The sequence below is a fragment of the Exophiala spinifera genome, assembly GCF_000836115.1.
Source record: "Exophiala spinifera strain CBS 89968 unplaced genomic scaffold supercont1.1, whole genome shotgun sequence".
NCBI lineage: Eukaryota > Fungi > Ascomycota > Eurotiomycetes > Chaetothyriales > Herpotrichiellaceae > Exophiala > Exophiala spinifera.
Genome location: NW_015622513.1, coordinates 852,633 through 873,728, shown reverse-complemented (window position 1 = coordinate 873,728; position 21,096 = coordinate 852,633). Strand labels below are relative to the sequence as shown.

The following is a 21,096-nucleotide window of genomic DNA, read 5'->3' as shown; positions in this document are numbered from 1 at the left end:
CTTTTAAAGAACGTTCGTTAATGCCTTACAGGAACTGGAGTGTATTCGCTGTGCGGAGGAGGTCTGGTTCCGCCTGGATCGCTTGCTAACTCCTAGTCAGAAGCTGCACAATATGCTTGGATAAGGTGAGACAACTCACGGTTGGAGGAGTATATCGATGCTGACACTAATTTTTATTGTCATCTATTCATCATTAGCCTTGGTCATTGAAACATTGAGGCGGACTTACGAAAAGCGTATCTCGATGCTATGGGTTAGAAAGGATGTAGATACGAACACACTTCCAAGGATCCAATATCGATTGAAACTCTCCATCTCTCCTTCCCAAAGTTTCCCCATCTTGGAAAATAGGCAGGCACCTGCAATCATCCTATGGAAGCCATGTTCATTATAGCATTGAGCAGGTGCAATTGTAGAGGCAGACCTTTGACTCAAGTCCCAACGAGAACAACGTCAAGCACTAAATGGGTACCTCCACATTTTCGAACGCCGAATGGCATGCGAGAGGGAAATGACTCTTGGATGTGTTCCAAGCGTGTTAAAGTGATACGGTGTATTGTAGTGCAACTTACCGCAGCATCCTCCTTGCGAAATATGTTCTCAGCGGTCAAGGGTACTCGGAACCCCGTACCGTCCTCAGCCTCGTCCTCCTAGGAAGCGAGGCGGAGCTGCGCGGCTCTAGCCAATCGGTGTGCACCGTTTCACCTCAAAGAGTCACCACAACAAAGTACCATTCTTTGCGATTTAAACAACGTACATAGCTGCATGGAAGAGTCAGTTTACCAGTCACCAGTCACCTACGCATCTCACAGACTACTCACCTCTTGACTCTACAGAAACATGCTCCACAATGGACTCCTCGAACCCAAGCAGATTCGCTCTCCCATACCGTCCTCGCGACTACGTTTCCATCTTCATACACACCCTCCACTTGCTCGATCTTGACCTCCTCCCCGACTTCCCAGCAGCACTAACGGAGTCCACACTGCGCAGTTCGGCCAAAGTAGCGCCGTCAAACCTCCAACAGCGTGTCAAGTGTGTCGAATGGGCCTTGTACCGGCTCTTCGAGATGTATGATCCAGTCGAGACTCGCGAGAAACTTCAACCTCACTTCCCCCCGTCGACACCCAAGGACTCCCTCAACCTGCGCGCGGCGCTGTACCGGTCTCTGACGGAGCTGAAGAAGAACGCCGCGCTGTCCAGGGAGACAGTACTCCGGAAGACGATGCTCGACGAGTGCAAGGGCGACAAGTTTGAAGAAATGCTAGCTTCGTTCGGCATGCTTGTCCTCAGGAAGAAGGCGGACGCCCACCGTTTACATTCCGGTGTTGGAGTAAAGGCGACCCACAACGGCTTACAGAACGTCGGCACAGAACAGATCGTGCCGATAATGTTGGCACATCGAGTGTCTCTAAGAAATACACTTCAACGGAGACAGACTCTCAAAAGGAGTGCGGCCGCACAGATGGACGAAATAAGACAGCTGCGCGAAGCCATCGCGGCTCGAACGGCGCTTGTTTCTCAGAACGCACTGCCGGATGAGGAGTTGGGTGAGGACGAATACGACGCGCTGAAAGACCGGCTGAACCGTGCTTTTGCAATGGACAGGCGGTGGGTGACGTTTCTTCTCGAGGGCACCACTGCTCCCAGGCTAGGTCTGTCAAGTTCTACTGCGACTGCCGCCGGTACGGAGTCACCATGGCAACAACAAGCCCTCACTCTCGCCTTTGAGATGGTCGACAACACTGCACACCACGACGACAACAACGACGACGACGACGACGACGACGACGACACCGATAACGGTGACAAGCATAAGAATAATAGTGCGTCCGAGCATGACGCGGCGGGCGTAGCGAATGAACCAATGACGCAGCTTCTCAGGTCCCTCGATGACCGGCGGTCGCATATTCAGCATTTGAAACGTCTTCGCGATACCATACAACGACCCTCCGCGCCGGCCGAGACTGAGACCGAGACGGTCAGTCTTCAGCAGTTTCAAACAGCGACTCAGGCCGAGACTCGACATGATCACCCCGCTAGTACCAGTGCCAACCGTAAAAAGGCCATGCGCTTCAGTAGACATCAGGGCTTGAACCTCGTTGCCTGATGGATTGACTGGTCTGCCTATGCCAGGTTCCATGACTTCAACGAGCTGTGTAGCTCATGGACATGTACCTTCAGACCAATACCACCACTACGACAACTCTACGATTGACGAGTGACAATATCACGAACTATACTGTATCGTAATGACATTGCACTTTTATTAATAGGGGACAGGATGAGCAAGGGCACAGAAAACCCTAGCATAATCTTTATACTTCAACTTCCCCCAATTTTATTATCGCTGGGAAATGTGGGAACGGACCATTTGAGCCTGCGAAAAATTCTTATACGTTGAATTGGAGTAGAAATTTCGCATGTATATGACATGACAGGTGTCTGGACCACAGATGACAACTACCTCGCTAAAGCCGGGTGCTTTCAGGAATTGAGACGTTTTGGTCACTGAAAAGCACATCAAGCCTCGGAGGCTGATCTATGCGCAAGCAGTCTTCTTCAACTACCTTCCCCATCTGTCTGCTTCACTACCCTCTTCGTATCCTTCGTCGACATCGACATCACTCATGGCATCTTCGACGACTTCGATTTTCGAACCCAACGCTTGCTGGCCCTCGCGAATCATTGCCTGCAATTGTGCGTTGAACCTGTTCATCGTTTGATCTTGTTTGGCTTCCTTCCGACGCATCTTCTGCTCGAATTTGCGAACTTCAGGAGACGCCTGTGCGGCGTGGACCTGGGACGACTGCCGACGGGGTGACGCCATCGAAGCTCTACTGTTCGGTCTAGGATCGATGGCAGTTGGCTCGAACGAAGATACCGATCTGCGATGCTGCGGTTTCGTCGCAGCAGACATGGCCGACGATCGCGGGGATGCATATGACGCCGACGATTTCTGAGAAGATGTTCGCGACGCGAGCCGAGGCCGAGGGAGATGTTGAGTGCTTGCTTGCCGCGTCGGCTGACGAGCGTAGAGGTTCGCTGTGCTGGCCCGAGACTTCTTTCTTACTGGGCTTGCGTCCCTGTCGTGTTCTGGATCATCGACAATGACCCAGTCGTTTCGTCTCTCGAAACTCTTGGTCCGTGACGTGTCGAAGCCGTCAAACACGAAACTTTGCTCCTCTGGGAACCCGCCTGGTATGGGTGTCCTGTCTCGATCTCGTCTGGATGTGTGTTCGTAGGCGTCATGAAATACGTCCTGCGCCGCATCGACCTCATGGATGGTGAGCGAAGACACGTCTGGAGTGCTAATGTCGAATTCGTAGCCTTTCCCTCCACCTGCATGAAAGCCCTTGAACGTGTTGTTCCAGCAGAAGTTGATGACTTTTCCGGCAATGCCTCCTGTTAGCGCCCAGACAGTCTTCCCCCAGCCTCCATGCGTCGGGGACTGAGACAATCTACGCTTGCCAGGTGCCGGCGTTTGAGGAAAGTACGACGTTCCGGTCTCGGCGTACCTGTTCGGCCGACAATCTGCTTCAAACTCGTCTTGGCCTTCTTCCTCCTCCCTCTGCACCGCGAGGGATGTCGGAGTGTCGAGTCCTCCAGCGATACGGTAGTTCGTGTTTACAAGTGGGGGAGGAGAGGTAGTGTCGCGACGAGATACAGGCTCCAAACGTGGTCGTTTTCTTGATGCTATCTGGGAAGATGGCTTGGTGCGGAGGCTTTGAGTTAGGCTGGATGATGTGGGGGTTGATCGAGACTGATCAGGTGTCGGAGGGAGAAATAATGAAGAACTGAAGTTGGTGCATCGGAAGGAGGCTTCGTTCGCAGGCAGAAAGGAGCCTGGGAGCGGACTAGGGGTATCTAGGAAGGTGGCCATGGTTGTTCTCGCAATCGTCGAAGCTGAAGTTATGTCTCGTGGAAGGTGGTCGTGATGATGTCGGATGGCATTTCTGGGAAGTAGCAGAAGCGTAGATGATCAGATGATCGAGATCGATATGGAAACAGGATAATAGCGAGATCAATGTCACCCACTCAATGAATGACTGAAGGTCGTTGGCGACACAATGAACTGCCACGTTTGTAGCACGCTCGATGCGCAGGCAGCAGAAGAGAAAAAGATGCGGGGCCGTCAACTTCGAACTGTCACTCGTCGCCCAAGCAACTGAGTAATGATTTGTCTGACGAGGCGTTCTACCCCGGAAAATATCAGCAAGCCGCAGTGTCAGACAGGGGTATTTTTCATCTCCGGGAGCTCTTTTAATGAACTTCCACACCGGATACGCACTCCCGAGTCTCATCGTCCACGAAGTGCCGAGGTGAAAGAATCGTTCGAAATGATCAGAGCATGGTGGTCATTTGATGGTGGGTAATTCGACACCGTATACCATAATGTATCACACAGAAACTGTGTCTGGGTTTGGGCGTAGAACATGCAATTCGCATTTGAGCCCGATGTGGACGATCTTCCAAGGTCATGGGCTTGTAGAGGAAAGTAAAAGACCCATCCCTTCTCAGGAGCCTCATAGACTCTCAACCACCTCTTCAACCACTCCTCTGACTCCCGAAATCTCATGCGCAAATCTCCCCAAGAACAATCCGTCCACATACTTCCCCAGTCCATTCCCGCCATTCGCCTTTCCACTCCACAATCCCGGCCCAGCACTTCCCCCATACACCACTTTCACTTCTCCCGTCCTGTCTTTGTCGACACCACGCGCGATTTCGCGAATGGCCTGCACGACGGGACCCACGTAGTCGACGCCTGCCGGCTGGGCAGCCCCAATAGCCCAGACAGGTTCGTAGGCTAATATGACGGGGGCATCCTTGGGAACGGCCTTGAGAATCGTGCTGATCTGCGGCGTCAACTGAGTCATGGCGTTGCCGACCGCTTGCGACATCGGTCCCGCGAGATCTGGACGGTCCAGTTCCCCGATACACACGAGAGGAATCATGCCCTGCGCGCAGACTGCTGCGGCTCTAGCGGCTGACGACTCATCGGTTTCGTGCAGCAGACGCCGGCGTTCGGCGTGGTTGAGTTCGACGATACTGACGCCCAGAGACGACAGAGCGGGAGTGACGATCTCGCCCGTGTATGCGCCGTACGTCGTGCTCTGGTAGCAGTTCTGGGCGCCGAGAGCTATAGGCCATAGCGACGAGGGATTCAAAGTTCTGGACGAGAGGATCTCAGAGCATGGGTAGAGTGTGAGGAAGTCGGGGATGAGGACAAAGAGGACTTCGTCGGCGTGTTTTTGAAGAAGTGGTAGAATGTTTTCGGTCGGGTCGAGGATGGATTTTAGATAGGATAACGTCCTCGAGGGGGGAAAGTATGCTTTGGTTGATGTGAGGACGAGTTTTGATGGGAGCTTTGGGTACGACATGGTGGTGGTGGCGGCGAGACTGATGAGTCCGTGTAGAAGGGCAATCGAGTATCAGGTAGGGAGGGTATCTAATCCAAGCAGTGGTAGCTCGTAGGAAAGTTGTAGCACTTCGTGTCGATTGGGTTTGCGCTGCTATATTACTGTGTGTACTTTTGTCCCTGTGTTGTAGTTCCTCAAGTGTCCTCCGTAGATGGTACAGTACCTACTCACCGGTAAGAGACATCAAAAACCCGGCGGTTTACATCAGCGGCGACTCTCGCGCGGATACCGAGTATTTAGTCCTCCTGTAATACGAGTCCTTTTTTTTTCTCTGGCCCGTCGGCATCTCATCAGTGGTTTTTCGCTGCACTGACCGGCCGGAAGAACCCAAGACGGCAATCCGAAGGCGCCCCCGGAAAGAAAGACTTTTTGTCCATAATGACGCCAGATTCGCCGCCGGCAACGACACGGCATTAATAGCCGTCTCTGTGTCTCCCTGCGTGTGTGTGTCTCTCTCTCGATGAGACTCCTCGAATCTTCAACCATCCACGGTGACTCCTAATTGACTAAGAGAAAAAGAGGATCCCGATCCAGCTAGGCATGATTTAATTCATATATCAAATACGCTGCCTCCATGACTTAAGATTTCCTTTTGCCTCTCTCTATACATCCGAATATACGTAACCACTCCGTATACCCCAAGCCAACGACCCCGTCCCCCGCTACAACCCACACATCACACACTACACATCAGGGATCACACACACACACACACACACACACACACACACTTTTTTCCATTGTACAAAGAACACAAAATGACGACAAACGGCACAAAATCACCACTCCGCATCGTCGTCGGCTCCGACAACGCCGGCCACGCCTACAAGACGGCGCTCAAGGAGACTCTCAAGAAACACTCGGGCGTGACCCAAGTTCTGGACGTGGGGGTGGTAAACGCCGACGACGCGACGGCATACCCCCATCTCGCGGTTGATGCGTGCAAGAAGATCAAGTCAGGCGAGGTAAGTCAAGACTTTTCTCTATTTCTCTTTCTCGTCTTTTTGATCCTTTCGCCGGGATAATTAAACCCCCCCGGGGTCTTTCACTTTTGATCCACCCGTCCATCGGTACATCCGTCCTTCCTCCCGCTACTCTTCTTCCTTTGATCTCTCATGCTCATTTTCTCTTACACCGTCTAACAATCGCAATTATCCAGGCCGATCGAGCCCTCTTGATCTGCGGCACGGGTCTCGGCGTCGCCATCTCAGCCAACAAGGTCGAGGGAATCCGCGCCGTGACGGCCCACGACCCGTACAGCGTCGAGCGCAGCGTCCTCTCCAACAACGCCCAGGTGCTGTGTTTCGGACAGCGCGTCATCGGCCTCGAGCTGGCCAAGAAGCTCGTCGACGAGTGGGTCGAGTTGAGATTCGACGAGAAGAGCGCCTCGGCGGAAAAGGTCGCCGACATTTCAAAGTACGAAGAAAAGTTCGGAGAGCTATAGAAGCAAAAGAAAAAGAAAAAGAAAACAAAAACAAAAACACGAGTATGTACGCATGAGACGAAAAACCACCGAAAAAAATGAATACCCAATTTATTATTGTTATCCCCCGTTCTAAACTTGGAATTGACCGTTTAAAGTTGATCAATCCACCGATTCTTCGTTCCGTCAACCTTCGTGTTCCCTAGCCCACGGGGAGAGAAGACTTTTGCAGATGCACCGTTTAACGTCCCGTTGAATGAAACCCATTTCATTGGCTTAGCTAGGTATTACTGGTCCAGAGCCTCGAGGATGCACATGAATGTGAAAAGTCGGTCGTCGCTGCAAAATGCCCTTCGTTCGAACTCTATACATGCAGGAACCCATCTGTGCTATGTATAGGTATGTAGTACAGCACCCGCTCCTTTGGGCAAAGAAGACCAAAAAAACAAACCCACACGCTCATCAAGTCATTACTCATCTAACCAAGCAACCAATTCAGGGTCACCCAAGCGAATTAAAACAAACAACATTTCCAAAAACCTTGCAAAAAAGAAAAGAACTACCCCTTAATCTCCCCAGGCGTCATGACGGTAACCACACTTGTTCCCTCCGAGAATCTCGTCCTAAACACCCGATTCGCATTCTGAAACATGCCGTCCTTCAAGCTGACCACGATAAACTGTGACCCAGTGAACCTCGTCTTGATGATGCGGCCAATGTTCTGCGTATGCGACAAGTCCAGTGCGGCATCAACTTCGTCGAGGATGTACATTGGCGCAGGCTTGAATTGCAGCAATGCCAGGATAAGGGAGAGGGCAACGAGCGATCTACTCGCGCGATTAGTTCTTGGCCAGGCACAAAAGTTCGGAAAAACATACCTCTGTCCGCCTGACAACTCAGTCAGACTCTGCTTCCATACCTTCCCCAGACACACCTTGACCTCCAACCCCTCTTGGATTCGATTGATATCATCGTCAAGCGGAACAAGTTTGGCCGTGTTGTGGCCCGGCAGGAGATCTGAAAAGATGTTGCCAAAGTCCTCGGTGACCTTGCGCCACGTCTTGACCAAAGCCTCCTTCTTGTACTCATCGAGAGTGACAATCGTCTCTTCAATCTTCTTCTTGTCTCGGATCACTGTCCGGAGCATGTTCTTCAAGCTGGTCTCCTTTTTCTCGACACTATCGATCATAGGCATCACCTTGGGGTTGATCTTCTTCTTCATTCCCTGGAACCGTTCCGTCACATTCTTCAGCGTGGCCCGACTCTCGGTAAGATTCTTTCCCTGGAAATCATAAGGTGTACCAGCCCGGCCGAATTGATCCTTGTTGTCCTCGATCCAATCATGTTCTTTCTCGAGAGCCGCGACCAATTGCGAAGCTGCCTGTGCGTCTTTCTGAGCCTTCTCCACTGCATGGCCGAGCTTTTGCGCTTCAAGCGCCTCTTCGCTGATTTGTTTCGACTTCTTGGATTTCGCCTGTTCGAGTTCGCGGAGCTCGTTGTCGAAGCCGGTTAACTTGGCTTGTTCATCTGCGAGTTCGGCTTGTGCAATGTCGTGGTTGCTCTTGACACTAGCCTCTTCCTCTCGGAGGGTGTTGAGCTCTTGTTTCTGCACGTCAATGGCGTTGGTGACCTCGACCATTTGCTCCTCGGCAGCACTCAGATCGCTCTCTGCCTGTTCACAGTCGATTCTTACTTCTTGCAGTTCCTTCTGAAGTGCTTTGATGGCTCCTTGTGTCTTGGTCAGAGACTTCTTCAGCTCCACCAATGATTTTTCAAGTTCCTTCAGTTTACTGTCTTTGTTCTTGCTGAAGTCCTCCATATCCCTCTCGATCCGCTTCACATCTTTTGCCGCTTCTTCTTGTCGTGTCTTTGCCGTAGACATGTCTTCCTTCAATTGAGAGATTGAGGCCTTCATTTCTTCAATGGCTTGTATGATCGAAGAGGACGAATTACCAGAGATTTGCTCCTCGGCAAGCTTAATTTCGTGGGTCTTGAGGTCAAGCTCCTGCTTGACGGTCTTGATGTTGGCTAACTTCGCTTGCTCATTGCGCATGGTCTCCTGTAGTTCGCGCAGCTCAGCACGATACTTTTCAAGCTCTTTTGTGACTTCATTCAGTTTTTGAAGAATGACAAGAACACCACTCGAATTCGGCGAGCTGCCACCGGACAAAGTGCCAGACGGGTCATACACATCGCCCTCGAGCGTGACGCTCTTAAGCCGAACGGCTGGGTCAAATGTGACTCTCTTCGCAGTATCTGCATCCTGGCATATGAGTGTCGTGCCGAAAACATAATCCATGGCAGCTGAGACTTCGTGCTCGTATCCGATCAATGACAAAGCCAAGTCAACTTTTCCAGGTGCTATTTGTTGTGCCGCACCAACTTTTGCTGCTGATGCTCTGAAAGCAGAGATCTTGTTCAGCGGGATGATCGTGACCCTCTTCTTCAGCTTCCCGTTCTGCAGCAGCTGGGTACCGGTCTCGGCCGTGTCGACGACAACGTTGTAGAGCCTTCCACCGGCACAAATCTCCAGGGCGGTGCCAGCTACTGACTTCTCTTTGTCTAGAGTAAAAAGTTGAGCAACAAGACCTTTGACTCTGGATCGATCGAAGTTGGGAGAAGGATCACTGAAGTGGAAATCCACATTTGCGACCTTCTTCTTCAACCCATCCGCCTCTTGAGACAAACTTCGGATGCTCTTCTGAAGTGCAACCTCTCGCTCTCGCATAGCTTCTTCCCTGCCAGGGTCGAAGCCCATTTTCTGCAGATCTGCTTCAAGTTTCTGTGCTTGCTTCCGCAGCACCTCCAGACCTTTCAGTAGACCAGCATTTTGTTCTCTTGCTTTCTTGGCTCGAGGCTCATCTTCCTTGATGCGCTTTTCAAGATGGGAGATTTTTAGTTTCGCTTGTTCTTGTTCAGTACCAGCAGTGGTCAGCCGATTTCGTGCTTCTGAGAGTTGACCTTGGTAACCGCTTTCTTGTCCTTCCCGAGACGCAACACCTGTTTGTAGCGTTGATAGAAGCTCCTCCTTCTTCTCAACTTCGGCGTTTTGTGCATCCAACTCAGATTTTGCTCCATCCCATTTGGACTGAAGCTTCTCCAAGCTCTTCTTCTTATCAGCGACCTGCTTCTCCAGATTCTTAACGTTCTTGGCGATGTCCTTCTTTCGCTGCTCTTCCTCTGCCACACTTGACTGCTTCAAATCCAGAACGGTGGACAGTCGTACCAATTCATGACTGAGTTCTTTGACGCGATTTTCAAGCTCTTGAAACCGGCCACCTTTGCGCATCTCCTTTTCTCGTACCGATCGAACTCTTTGTGCGTCTTCGTCCAGATTTTCTATTTCGCGCTTAAGCTTGATGGCGTTGTCTTCTAGGTGTTGCACTTTGGCTCGTTTTGTTTCGTGTTCTTCGTTAGCAGACTTCATCTTATCACCGGCGCGAACGTAGTCCGCCGCGACCACAACGCGTGTCAGTCGTTCTAGTTCACTCTGTGTTTTTTGGTAGTCCAGCCATGCTCGTTTTTCACCACGAAGTTTGTCCAACTTGGGCTCGATCTCTTCTCTCAACAGGCCCTCGATTTCAACGACTTTCATCTCTTTCTTGGCCATCGTTTTCTGCGCCTTTTCTTTCCGATCCTCAAACATGCGCGTGCCAGCAGCCTCTTCGATCATGGCCAAAATTTCCGCTGCCTTCATATTCAGCACTTTGGTAATTCGGCCTTGCATAATGATAAAATTTGGGTTGTTGATGTTCAGACCGACGCTCTGAAAAAGGTTCTGGACGGTCGTTTGTTGTGCGCGGTGTCCATTGATAAGGTATTTGCTCGTTCCACCCATAACGATTTGTCTAGTGACGCTGATTTGGCCATACTCCTCAAATCCAATGGGACTTGTGCTCTTGTCACTGTTGTCGAACACAATGGTCACGCTGGCCTTGGTAACACCGGCTTGACCGCGCTTGTAGATAAGGTCCTGAAGGTTCTGCGCCCGTACGGTGGACATGTTCGTAATGCCCAGGACAAAACATATTGAATCTAGAATGTTGGACTTTCCTGAGCCGTTCAGACCAGTAACGGCGTTAAAACTCTGGTCCCAGCCAGAGATGACCGTTCTCTGGCTGTAGGACTTGAACCTGTGGAAGAAATGCGCGTTAGCCAGGCCAGCCGCGCAAGTGGTAAGCTCATGCAAGCGGTAGCATACCCATCGATGATAAGTTCAATGATCTTCATGGTTTATACCCTGTTGTCCTGTCTGCCTTTAACCCTTGTCGACGCACAAATCCTAGCAGGAAAAGGAAGGCAAGACAATACATACACATGAATCATGCGCATCCGTGGTGGTTTGTCTTGTTGACATTGCCAATTAGGGTTAGCGTCAATCATTATCAAGAAACGGCAGGTGGACCGAGAATCTTCAATTCCGCAGCCTTGGCACGATTTTCAGGAACCTTTCGGCGAGGTTGAATGCGTTGTACTGCGTGTCGCACAAGTTATCAGGTACACTGTCCCTCATATTTTGCCTATATACACGTTTCTCCTTGTGACGATTGGCACAATGGCTTCACTCTCGAGGAGCTTCTCTTCCTCCTCGACATCGATTCCGGTCTTCCTCGCCCCAGCTTTTGCACGGCCAGCAGCAGTAACAGCAGCAGTAGCTCCGACAGCGATCTTCTCGAGGACCTATGCCAGCAAACCGAAACGCAACAAGGCGCACCAAGTAGGCCAAGCAGCAGGCGGCGAGAGGAACAAACAACGAGGAGTCTCGGCGATCCGTCGAACGGGTCCCCGAACGACGCAGGGTCTATGGATGCATCCTCTGCCCGTCCCCGTGGCAAGAGACCATAGAGGAACGGACGCACAATACGCAGGATCGGACGACCACGGGCTATGGGGGTTTTTCAACTCGGACAAGAAGCCCATGCTCGCTCCAGACGTCGAGTCGAGTCACGGTAAGCTTAGCTCCATTTGTACTCGTTCTCTTTCGTTTCCTTTCCGTCCGATATCCCGCAAAGGCCGGAAAAGTAGCTTTTTACTAATGAATCATTCAACCCCCCTTAGGCCGCTCGTGGGCATACTCGGAACTCGCGCAGAAATCCTACGAGGATCTACACAAGCTGTACTGGGTGTGCGTGAAGGAGCAAAACATTGTCATGACCCGGGAAAAAGAACGGAAGCGCCTGAGAGCAGGATACGGTGTTGCTGAGCACGAGGAAAGAGTCAAAACAGTAGGTCCACCCGCAGTCGTCACACTTTCGGTCCCCATAAGGATCTGATTTCCTCGGGTTCGTTTCGGTATTATTCCAGCCATGCTAACCACTTCGCCGTTCTTTGTTCGTTATTACTAGATCCGCAACACAATGTACCGCATTCGAGATGTTCTCGCTGATCGACAGTTGTCATGGGAAGATGCGCGAATGTTGTACGGCCAAGGAACGAACGTGGAAGATATGCTTGCACCGCCTCAGCAGCAGGAGACGGGAGACGAGATGGCAGAGTTTGAAGATTATGACGAACCACTTCAGGACGTGGACGCTTCGTCAGTGGACGGTACTGGCAAGAAGCCGTTCCATGAGCCTCGATTATGAACATGGCCGGTACCGAACGTACGCTGTGGAATGGACTGACTTGGTAAAGTACCTGTACCTCGTAGCGACAAATGTTGGTGTATTTATCTGGACTCTGTAAATTTAGGAGGAGATTTTGTAACAATCTATGAAAAATGTACATCATCATCCAGAAGGTACATCTATGTAATGTACTGTACGTTGTGGACCTGTGGATAAAGTATCTACGTACATTTTCGAAGGTATCACATCGAGTGTCTGGAAGCGTCGAGATTGTCACTGTGATTGTATCTTTAGCTCGTCGTATCATCATATCTATTTGACAAGTCTTGACCTCTCGCTAGTTCTATCATCAAGGGCATAATCTGTTCATGATAGCGAGAAATACTAATACTGCCTGCGGTCGCCATATGTCGTATGCCCGTTGTCATGCCAATGTCGTTGTGTCATCGTCGTCGTCGTGATTATCTATCTACCTGCGTATATTCCGTGTCTCCTACCTGGATCCTTAGGCACCTGATACGTTATCGTCCCTGTCTTTCAGCCCACCCGACCCAGCGTCTAATCACCTCGTCTACGCCCTTTAACCCAGCCCTCGTGGCCTCGATCTCGAACCACTCCTGGTGCATGCGACCACAGGCCTCGCACTCGGCCTTGACGACTCGCTTCTCCGCGAGTTCAAGATGGATGAGGCGCTCGACGCGGTGGACGTGTGGGACCTTTCTGTTATCCGCCTCCCTCTCCCCTTGGCCCTGCCGGAGACCGAGGCCACTTGATCGAGGATCGGCAACGGCGCTTGGAGCCTGAGGCGAGGCACGGCCTGGTGTGTAAGGATAGTATCGAACAAGCGTTATGTTCTGACCGCACTGCTTCGTCCACTGCGTCATGCGGCGGTGCACGTTCTCGGCCCGTCCGATCTTGAGCATCATCGTGCGCCGCACGCGGCCTTGCGGGCCGCGGCGGCGGACGGACGCGTATCGCTGGAGAGCTTGGGTCGAGCGCGCGGATGGACCGGCGTTGTGGTCGTCATCGTCGAGTAAAGAAGATGCTGCCTCGTCGTCCGGTTTCGAGGTCTCAGACGTAGGTGTGAGCCAGAATATGTAGATGTACCCTGTCTCGTCCGCCGGGGATATCGGGCGCGATAACTCCGTGAGCAGCAGGGACGTGGTCTGTGGAGAGAGCGTGGATGGAATGAGAGACAACAACGCTCCTGTTTCGGAGTGTGTCTTGGACGGAAGAGACGAAGTGAGGGTTGGACGAGGTGATGTAGCAGATGACTGGAGGTTGTGGAGTGGTCTGGGCATGTCCTGTCGTTGGGTCATACTTGGTCGTGCAGGTGCAGGTGCTGGTTGTTCTGGCCGCATCGATGGTCTCGTGTATACGTACCCATTGCCACCACTTGACGGGTGAGGAGGCCTCGAAGGGCGATTTCTTTCTTGAGGTCGACGCGTTCGAGGAGGTGGGTAGCCATCATCGTCGTCGTCGTCCGCCGCTTGGATGCAGCATGCCCAGGATAACTTGACATTCGACCTCGGTGGTGGTGGCGGCGGGGGTGGACGTGTATGGTGGCTCCGATACACCATATTCTCGGGTACTTTCATGATCGGGCTCTGCATATCTGACCATCTAGCCGGAAGAGTCTCACGTCTCGTCGGACGGTCGTTATGTGGTTCGTGCCGTCGGCGATGTCGTTTCCGCTCCGGGACACTTTCGTCCAAATCTAATATCCCAACCCTCTCGACCAGGGTGTCGATACTTGATTTCTCTTTCAGCGGATATAGAGTTGTTTTAGGTTGTTGAGTAGCCGCCAACTCTTCGGCTTGGTCTTTGTGTTGCCAACAGTAGAACGCAGCCGCATTCTGTTCATCCAACACTGCGAGAACACCTACACCTCTCATTGGTGATGGCGCCGGAGACGTCTTGGGGGAGGCGGCTAGGGCTCTTCGACACGGCCGACCTGTGGATGTTATGCCTCTGCATGTGGTAGCGGGGTTCTTCGAGTCAGATCGAGGGAGTAGAGATTCAGGAGTGCGTCCACTGAAGGACATCTCAAGGAGTAGAGTCTTTGTCTGCTTGATCAGCCTATTTCACAATGAACTGAACGATGGACGTCAGAAGTCAGCAGTCAAAAGAGTGTAACAGCAAGTGTAGAATTGGTTAGCTCTGGCGAGAATACTGTTAAGGCTTCGAACAAACATGTCATTTGGATCGTTTGCAGACGAAATGCAGAGCATCATTTGGTCCCCAGCGAGACGGAATCCTGTGCCTGGTAGTGACAAGATGCAAAGCCGAGTTCTTGAGGTTGAGTTTATCGGATGATTGGATACACGTCAAACGCGTCTGTGGGTTGGATGTGGCTGGTGTTTGTTGGTGTGGGTGGCTGGGTTCACGGAATCTCCTCAAGGGGCGCAGCCTCGTCGCAGCCTCCCTGAGTCTCCCAGGTTTGTGAAGAGAAGAGTAAATAGAGACAGATCAGCTAGGTACACGTCACTCCAGGTGTTGGAATCTACACAATCTATGTAATAGTCAAAAATGTGCATAATGGATGCTAGATATACACGCGAAGCACCAAATAATATGTACTGCATCTAAAAAAAAGAGCATTAATTTCATGTCTTGTTCTTCCTCCTCCTCCGTTCACGCCAGTTTCAACCCGCTCAGGAAATCAAGTGCATCGTCTTGAGCGCTCTCCAACTGGGCAACTCGCTGCTTCAATGCTGTCGACTCTGCCCTCATCACGTTTATAACATCCCATGCCTCGCTCGTGTGCATGCCATGACAATTTGGGCAATCTTCCCGCGCACTCATCATAGAAACTTTCGACACAGGACTTGCAGCAGACGTTGTCTTTGACGAGGCCGGCGATAGTGGCTCCGAAAATACACTTACAACGGAACTGACGTCGGATCCCAGCTCCGACTCACCAGAAGTCGAGACATCGGAAGACCGTTGTCTTCGGTACCTTGACCTGGGTGTGGATTCGGCCTCACTTGGACCGTCATCTGACACCATCCTGACACTTTGCTGCCGAGACGTAAAAGTGTCTAGGGACGATCGTTGTGCCGCTAATTCTGCTCGTAGGCGTGCAATCATTCTCTCCTGCTCCGTCGCCCTCTCGGCCATCTCCTGTAATTGCATTTTCAAATGCTCATTTCTCGTTTGCGCAGCGTCTAGTTCGTCCGATTGAACATTCTTGGCTGACGTGATCTGCTTCAGAGACAACTGCTGTTCTGTATAGGCATGTTGGAATCGACGTATAGTGCCTTCCGCGTTCTGCTCCAGGTTCTTGAAAGCAGCGGGTGAGTATTCATCTGGGCGTCCATGTGGGTAGAGCGCCTGCTCAACGTTCATATTCACCAGTTCATCTTCTCCCAGGGTCTCGTGCGGTAGTGACACCGTGGACTTGCGAAAGAAGCTGAATCTCGAAGTGCTCGCATTCGTGGGCCTCTCCTGGGATCGGCGAGTGAAATTGTCTTTGGAACTGTGACCAGCAGAGAATATAGCGTCCATCGTCTCTGTCTCGACGAGAGGGTCTGTCTTCTCTTTCCTCGGGGATGGAACTAGTGTTATGTTGACTGGTTCTGAACTTCCTTCAAACCAACTTGCCAGCCTCTCTACGGCTCCTGTTGGTCTTCTCTTTGTGACTGACAGTTCGGCTGAGACACTCGACTCAGCGGTCTCTGCGACAGAAACTCTCTCTGGGGATACTGTGCGAGTGCTTTGAGGGCGTAAAAAGGGTAGAAATGTCGAGGCTCGTGTAGGTGAGGACGAGGGAGTCCAGGCAGACAATGGTGGTAGTTCTACCGCAGTTCTTAATCGTTGAAGGCCACTGGTAGGAATTGGAGGAGGAACGGATATCGGAGTGTCATCTTCCACATCTAAACACGACTGGCGTGGTGGTGGTTGAGCCAAACGGTCTTGGAACTTGTCTCGAGACATGTCGGATGATGCAATTCGACGAATTGAAGCCTGCAGGGTTCGGGGTCTCTGATCTGCGCCTTTTCCCGGATTCATTCCAGAACTGGCCTTCGAGTCCTGTCAACTGCTTGCTTTCTGTGTTCCCGAGGCCAATAGTTCGTGCTTCTTGTGTACCTGACACTCTCCTGACGGCGCAGGACGCAGCTGAACGGTGGGTTGGACTCAACGAAATGCTGAACGGATACCCCGCTTTACACACGGATTCTCAGGAGATGCTCAACTGGTGATCTGAGCAATAGACATGGCATGAGGTTGGTGTTCATCTATGCGCAAGCGAGAGTATTCAGAGGAGATGCGTACGAGACGCAGGCGAGACCGTGCGATGGCCTGCCTTTCTATTTTTCGTGATCTCCAGGTGTTCGGTCTGAAATCAACGTGGTTGGCGTCTTAGCGGGCGTCGGAGTGGATGTGAACAGGCTCTTTAGGCGTCCTCGTGGGAACCTTCAGCCACACGAGGCTGGGAATTAAGTAACTTTGAGCATCGTCCCCACCAAACGGTAAAGGCATCACACCCCGTCTGGACCGATGGCCTGTTTCATCTGGTGCACTATTCCCAGGGCTGCATCCATTCTTCATGTCTCATTAACTACGCGAATTCCCTGCTGTGTCCGTTGTTTCAGTATTGGATCCCCTGTGCAACTACCCTGTACGTCTGCATACTCTATTCTACGCACTTGAGAGTCACCAAATCGCGATTTGACGCAAGCTCTGCTAAGTGCGTAGAGAGTCACCAAATCGCGATTTGATGCAAGGTCTGCTTTCGAAGAAGTCAAAACAGTCAAGTACTACAAACACACTCCCTTGGTACCTGTTCGACGCCCCTACTTTGTCATATCGTCCGAGAGAATGAGATCAACACAGCCTTCATCTCTGCCGAAAATCCCACTTCCGGGTTTGTGAGTTGAACGTTGTAAGTTGTGAGATGGTCCGATGGTGCGATTGTGCGATCACTTCCTGAGAAACCAGATTGCTCTCACTGGTTGCCACTATCGGGAATAACACCCTTTGCATGACCCAAATCCTCCGGGAGCACCCTGTCCCCGACCCTGACAGGGGCACTGTCCTGGAGGACGAAGATCATCCTGGCCCAGTGCGTCGGACTCGCGTTCTTCCAGGCGTGCATTGTCCCGCGCTGCACGGCGACGTCGCCCCTTTTCAGGGTCCTGACCTCGCCCGAGTCCAGGTGCAGCTCGATCTCGCCCTCGACCACGATGCCGTAGTCGAGGCTCTTGGTGCGGTGCATGAGCGCCTCGCCCGCGGGGGCAAAGTCGACGGTGCGGCACACGGTGCCGTTCGGCCTGACGAGGCCCAGCGACCCGGACGACATGACCTCGTCGTGCTTCGCAATGTCCGCGTCGTCGTCCATGCGCACAGGCATTTCGGACGTCGTGAAGCTGACGTTGAAGTGGTTCGTGTCCTTGATCGCTTGCCACGCAGCCGGCCTCACGGACGCGTAGATGGCAGTGTAGTCTTTGCTGTTGTGGCCGGTGATGTATGTGGTTGTGTCCCGGAGGGGAGAGGCGCTGCTGGCTGTGTGTTTGGAGATCGGGTCTGAAGAGGCCATGGTCGTAACTTAGCCTGGAGAAGAATAAATATATTCCGAAATGGTATGACGCTTTGTCGGAAGATGAAGACTGAGAATAAATACCGGCTTCGACGATGGAATAGAATAGTTCGAAAGTAAGTGTGTAAGTATGTCAGTTGGTAAGTAGAAATGAGACTTCGATCGCTCGCTCACTCACTCACTCACTCACTCAGACCCCGCGGTATTTATTCACATTTCTCCGTGGGGTAGGACAAGGTACCTAATCACTCGAACACCAGACGGCACACCGAGTGATGAAACCGTTCGGTGTATTCGGGTTATTGTGCACTATTTTGCCGTTTGGCATTGACCATACCCCGTACGGGGTTTTGAGGGAGTAGGAGTGGATGTCCAGACTACTCCGTACATAATAAAATTTTACCAATGGCTCGTTGATTCGTTTCTCCGCAATTTTACGGAGTCGGGTGGCTTGATAGGAAGATCGCATACGACGGTGACAGTAAGAGTTCAACACAGTGCTCACTAAGAAGATGGCATAAAATAATATGATGATCGGTTCTGTTTTAGCGAGTACGGGGCATCCGTTCTCCTCTGCTCTGTTCACCTCGGCAGGGCGGGTATTTCACGGGTGCTTTGGGGGGGGGGCGGGGGTTCCAGGTCAAGTGTTGAATTGAATTGAACCTTACGCGGCTTTACAAGAACGAAGAACTGACCGAGGCAACAATCGCCAGTATGGAGTAGTGGCCTTGATTACTCTTCCGATACGGAGGAGGAGTACCGCATTCCTAAACATCAAACCTGCTTCTTCAATTTCGTATTCGGACACCCCAACCTTCTTTTTCTATTCTGTTTTGAGAGGCTGCCTCCGGGTATCCAGGCACTGGTCTCATACAGATCTCCACGCAATCCTGCATTATCTTTCACACCAGCATTCGCCAATTTGACCGAGGGTCGTGGACCGACATCTGAGAATCACCATCCATACTTGGGCAGACAAGGGTTGATCGTCCGACTCTTCGAAAATGGGGGTAGAAGCACACAAGGCTGCGTCACTGACGCTCTTGCATCCAAACTCGAAACAGGCGAGAGAAAAGGTAAGACAGCCCAGGCGAAGAAGCCGTGACGTTAGACGAGATCAGACCCTACCAAAGTGATGGGGAGCGGGCGGGGAGTCTGGGATCATGGTCTTCTCATACTCAAGACGGTCCATCATGGTTCTCCTCTGCTAACCACACCTTGCTTCCTCTGTCAGGTACTGCATACGCTCGTCTCCAAAGCATCGTTCTTTCGCGTCGCCGAGGCCGAATGTCTAAGTTTCACATACTTCACGCCTGCGACCCGCAAGGGGGCCATGTTGGGCATGGTCCCAGCCTCTGAAAAGGATACCATTGTCGGGGTCGTCCAGACGTTTCCTAGTCTACCAGCGGCGTCCGAAGCAGATCATTTCTTCAAGCTGTCCGACGTGGCAGCCACCGAAATCGATCATGCCACGTGGTTTCCGACTGCCGGGTTCGTGGCGAGGACAGGTCAACGAGAGACGCCCAAGGCGAAGATCGTAATGCTCGCAAAGTTCGTCTGCAAGGATGGAGAAGGCATGAGGGAGAAGTTGGTGGATGTTCTCGGGTGAGATCCCTCTCGTTTCGTCTCGTCTACAGACTTATTCTGGCTCTACTTCTACTCCTGAGGAGCCCTCTACCATCTATCTCGCGTGTGCGGTACTAACAGTCCGCTTCAACAGAAATTTCTGTAACTGGGTGGAAGCAAACGAGCCGACGACCTTGACGTACTGCGTCATGACACGGCCGGATGCGCCGCAGGAGGTTCTCATGGTTGAGCGGTACAAGGATCTACCTGCCCTCGGCGTCCACGGGAAGACCAAAGAGTTCAAGGCAATGTTGTAAGTAGTAGCTGTTGTTGTTGTTGTCGTTGTCGTCGCCGTCGTCCTCGTCGAGCCATGCTATTTACCTAGCTCCCTGGTTGTAAAAGGACCTTACTGACCACCATTGGCACTCAACAGCAAAGCAACCGGACCGTACGTGCAGGGTAAAAAGACTATATTGAGTGAATGGGAAGAGCAGGAGGGTAGTTTCGTATCAAACTCTCCTGGCGGAGCGGGCGTGCCCAAGGCCAAGCTGTGAATAATGTACACTTACATTATTGTAGACCTCATTTGTTCACGGTCGCTCTTCGTCAAATGATATGCTTTCTGTTCATGGACCGTGTATGCCTACCTACATCCTACCTAGGTACTTACCGGCCTACACAAGATGCTTCAACTACCTTTGGGTGCCTACATACCGCAGCTACCCAAGAAGTATAGTGGAGTCCACTTACCAAGTGCAACGTAGAACGTCCTCGGTGGGAAAACAACAAAGGTAGGAGCCAAAATGACACTATTGTTCTTTGAGAGAACCTTGCGGCTGTGGACTCTCACTGCGATCAATACCTCTCTACAATATCTACCTTACGTAAGGAAACTACCTGAATGCCGAGGGTGGTTTCTTTCTCCTGTGCAACACAATATACACGAGATGTCCGTACGCGTGACAGAATAGAATCTCTCCGACCATAAGGTCACGACTCGCACTCGTTACTCAGACTCGGACTCCTACAGGGCCAGGGGCTCAAATGTCTCAGCGTACGGTGTCGAAGGAACATGACAATTGTTCGTTCATTGTCTACTCCGTACTAGATGTGTATATATGTATATATCCCTTTTGCCTCCCAAGACTCATTCCCATTACCGAGTATGCCTTCGCATACATACTCCGACTGCACAGCCCCATTCACACCCCAAAAACTCATACGTGCTACAGAGTACAACCGACCCAGCGCCGTTGATGCAGAACAAAGTGCGTATCCAAAAAACACTTCTTCCTAGCTCCTGATTCGCCTCCGTGTACGGATACCGGACCCAATAGAGCTTCGCACAAGATCCACGTTGTGGAAGCCAATACCAAGTTGCAGTGTATTATAAGTTGTCGACAAGTAACCATTCTTTTCTTTAAAATCATATGCTCTGTACAAGGCTGTGCTTTCTTTCGTTCCAGAATCTAAGTTGATACGCCCGAGTTGGTAATCTGGTAGTGGTGTTTCCTCATATGTGCAGCAAGATTAAACAAAAATATCCCGTAAGCCATGATCATGTCGTCGTGATCGATG

At 51.6% G+C, this 21,096-nt stretch overlaps 10 protein-coding genes across 10 annotated transcripts; 4 read left to right on the top strand and 6 right to left on the bottom strand.

Moving 5' to 3' along the window:
* Nucleotides 1-850: 850 nt before the first annotated feature.
* Nucleotides 851-2,110, top strand: PV08_00325 (uncharacterized protein; the record flags this gene model as incomplete). Its single annotated transcript, XM_016374691.1, has 1 exon — nt 851-2,110. One exon carries the CDS (start codon nt 851-853, stop codon nt 2,108-2,110), a length of 1,260 nt encoding a protein of 419 aa, XP_016239967.1.
* Nucleotides 2,111-2,566: 456 nt separating this feature from the next.
* Nucleotides 2,567-3,883, bottom strand: PV08_00324 (uncharacterized protein; the record flags this gene model as incomplete). The annotated part of the gene is made up of 1 exon (XM_016374690.1): nt 2,567-3,883. One exon carries the CDS (start codon nt 3,881-3,883, stop codon nt 2,567-2,569), a length of 1,317 nt encoding a protein of 438 aa, XP_016239966.1.
* A 643-nt stretch (nt 3,884-4,526) lies between these two features.
* On the bottom strand, nt 4,527-5,384 carry PV08_00323 (uncharacterized protein; the record flags this gene model as incomplete). Its single annotated transcript, XM_016374689.1, has 1 exon — nt 4,527-5,384. One exon carries the CDS (start codon nt 5,382-5,384, stop codon nt 4,527-4,529), a length of 858 nt encoding a protein of 285 aa, XP_016239965.1.
* Nucleotides 5,385-6,181: 797 nt separating this feature from the next.
* On the top strand, nt 6,182-6,867 carry PV08_00322 (ribose 5-phosphate isomerase; the record flags this gene model as incomplete). Its single annotated transcript, XM_016374688.1, has 2 exons — nt 6,182-6,388; nt 6,583-6,867. The coding sequence occupies 2 exons, from the start codon at nt 6,182-6,184 to the stop codon at nt 6,865-6,867; spliced, it is 492 nt and encodes a 163-aa protein (XP_016239964.1).
* Nucleotides 6,868-7,405: 538 nt separating this feature from the next.
* PV08_00321 (uncharacterized protein) lies at nt 7,406-11,076 on the bottom strand (the record flags this gene model as incomplete). Its single annotated transcript, XM_016374687.1, has 3 exons — nt 7,406-7,673; nt 7,725-10,979; nt 11,048-11,076. The coding sequence occupies 3 exons, from the start codon at nt 11,074-11,076 to the stop codon at nt 7,406-7,408; spliced, it is 3,552 nt and encodes a 1,183-aa protein (XP_016239963.1).
* Nucleotides 11,077-11,401: 325 nt separating this feature from the next.
* On the top strand, nt 11,402-12,431 carry PV08_00320 (uncharacterized protein; the record flags this gene model as incomplete). The annotated part of the gene is made up of 3 exons (XM_016374686.1): nt 11,402-11,795; nt 11,905-12,071; nt 12,192-12,431. The coding sequence occupies 3 exons, from the start codon at nt 11,402-11,404 to the stop codon at nt 12,429-12,431; spliced, it is 801 nt and encodes a 266-aa protein (XP_016239962.1).
* A 503-nt stretch (nt 12,432-12,934) lies between these two features.
* On the bottom strand, nt 12,935-14,458 carry PV08_00319 (uncharacterized protein; the record flags this gene model as incomplete). The annotated part of the gene is made up of 1 exon (XM_016374685.1): nt 12,935-14,458. The coding sequence occupies one exon, from the start codon at nt 14,456-14,458 to the stop codon at nt 12,935-12,937; it is 1,524 nt and encodes a 507-aa protein (XP_016239961.1).
* Nucleotides 14,459-15,047: 589 nt separating this feature from the next.
* On the bottom strand, nt 15,048-16,349 carry PV08_00318 (uncharacterized protein; the record flags this gene model as incomplete). The annotated part of the gene is made up of 1 exon (XM_016374684.1): nt 15,048-16,349. One exon carries the CDS (start codon nt 16,347-16,349, stop codon nt 15,048-15,050), a length of 1,302 nt encoding a protein of 433 aa, XP_016239960.1.
* Nucleotides 16,350-17,361: 1,012 nt separating this feature from the next.
* PV08_00317 (uncharacterized protein) lies at nt 17,362-17,952 on the bottom strand (the record flags this gene model as incomplete). Its single annotated transcript, XM_016374683.1, has 1 exon — nt 17,362-17,952. One exon carries the CDS (start codon nt 17,950-17,952, stop codon nt 17,362-17,364), a length of 591 nt encoding a protein of 196 aa, XP_016239959.1.
* A 1,004-nt stretch (nt 17,953-18,956) lies between these two features.
* On the top strand, nt 18,957-20,072 carry PV08_00316 (uncharacterized protein; the record flags this gene model as incomplete). The annotated part of the gene is made up of 4 exons (XM_016374682.1): nt 18,957-19,028; nt 19,187-19,557; nt 19,673-19,831; nt 19,952-20,072. 4 exons carry the CDS (start codon nt 18,957-18,959, stop codon nt 20,070-20,072), a joined length of 723 nt encoding a protein of 240 aa, XP_016239958.1.
* Between the last annotated feature and the right edge of the window lie 1,024 nt (nt 20,073-21,096).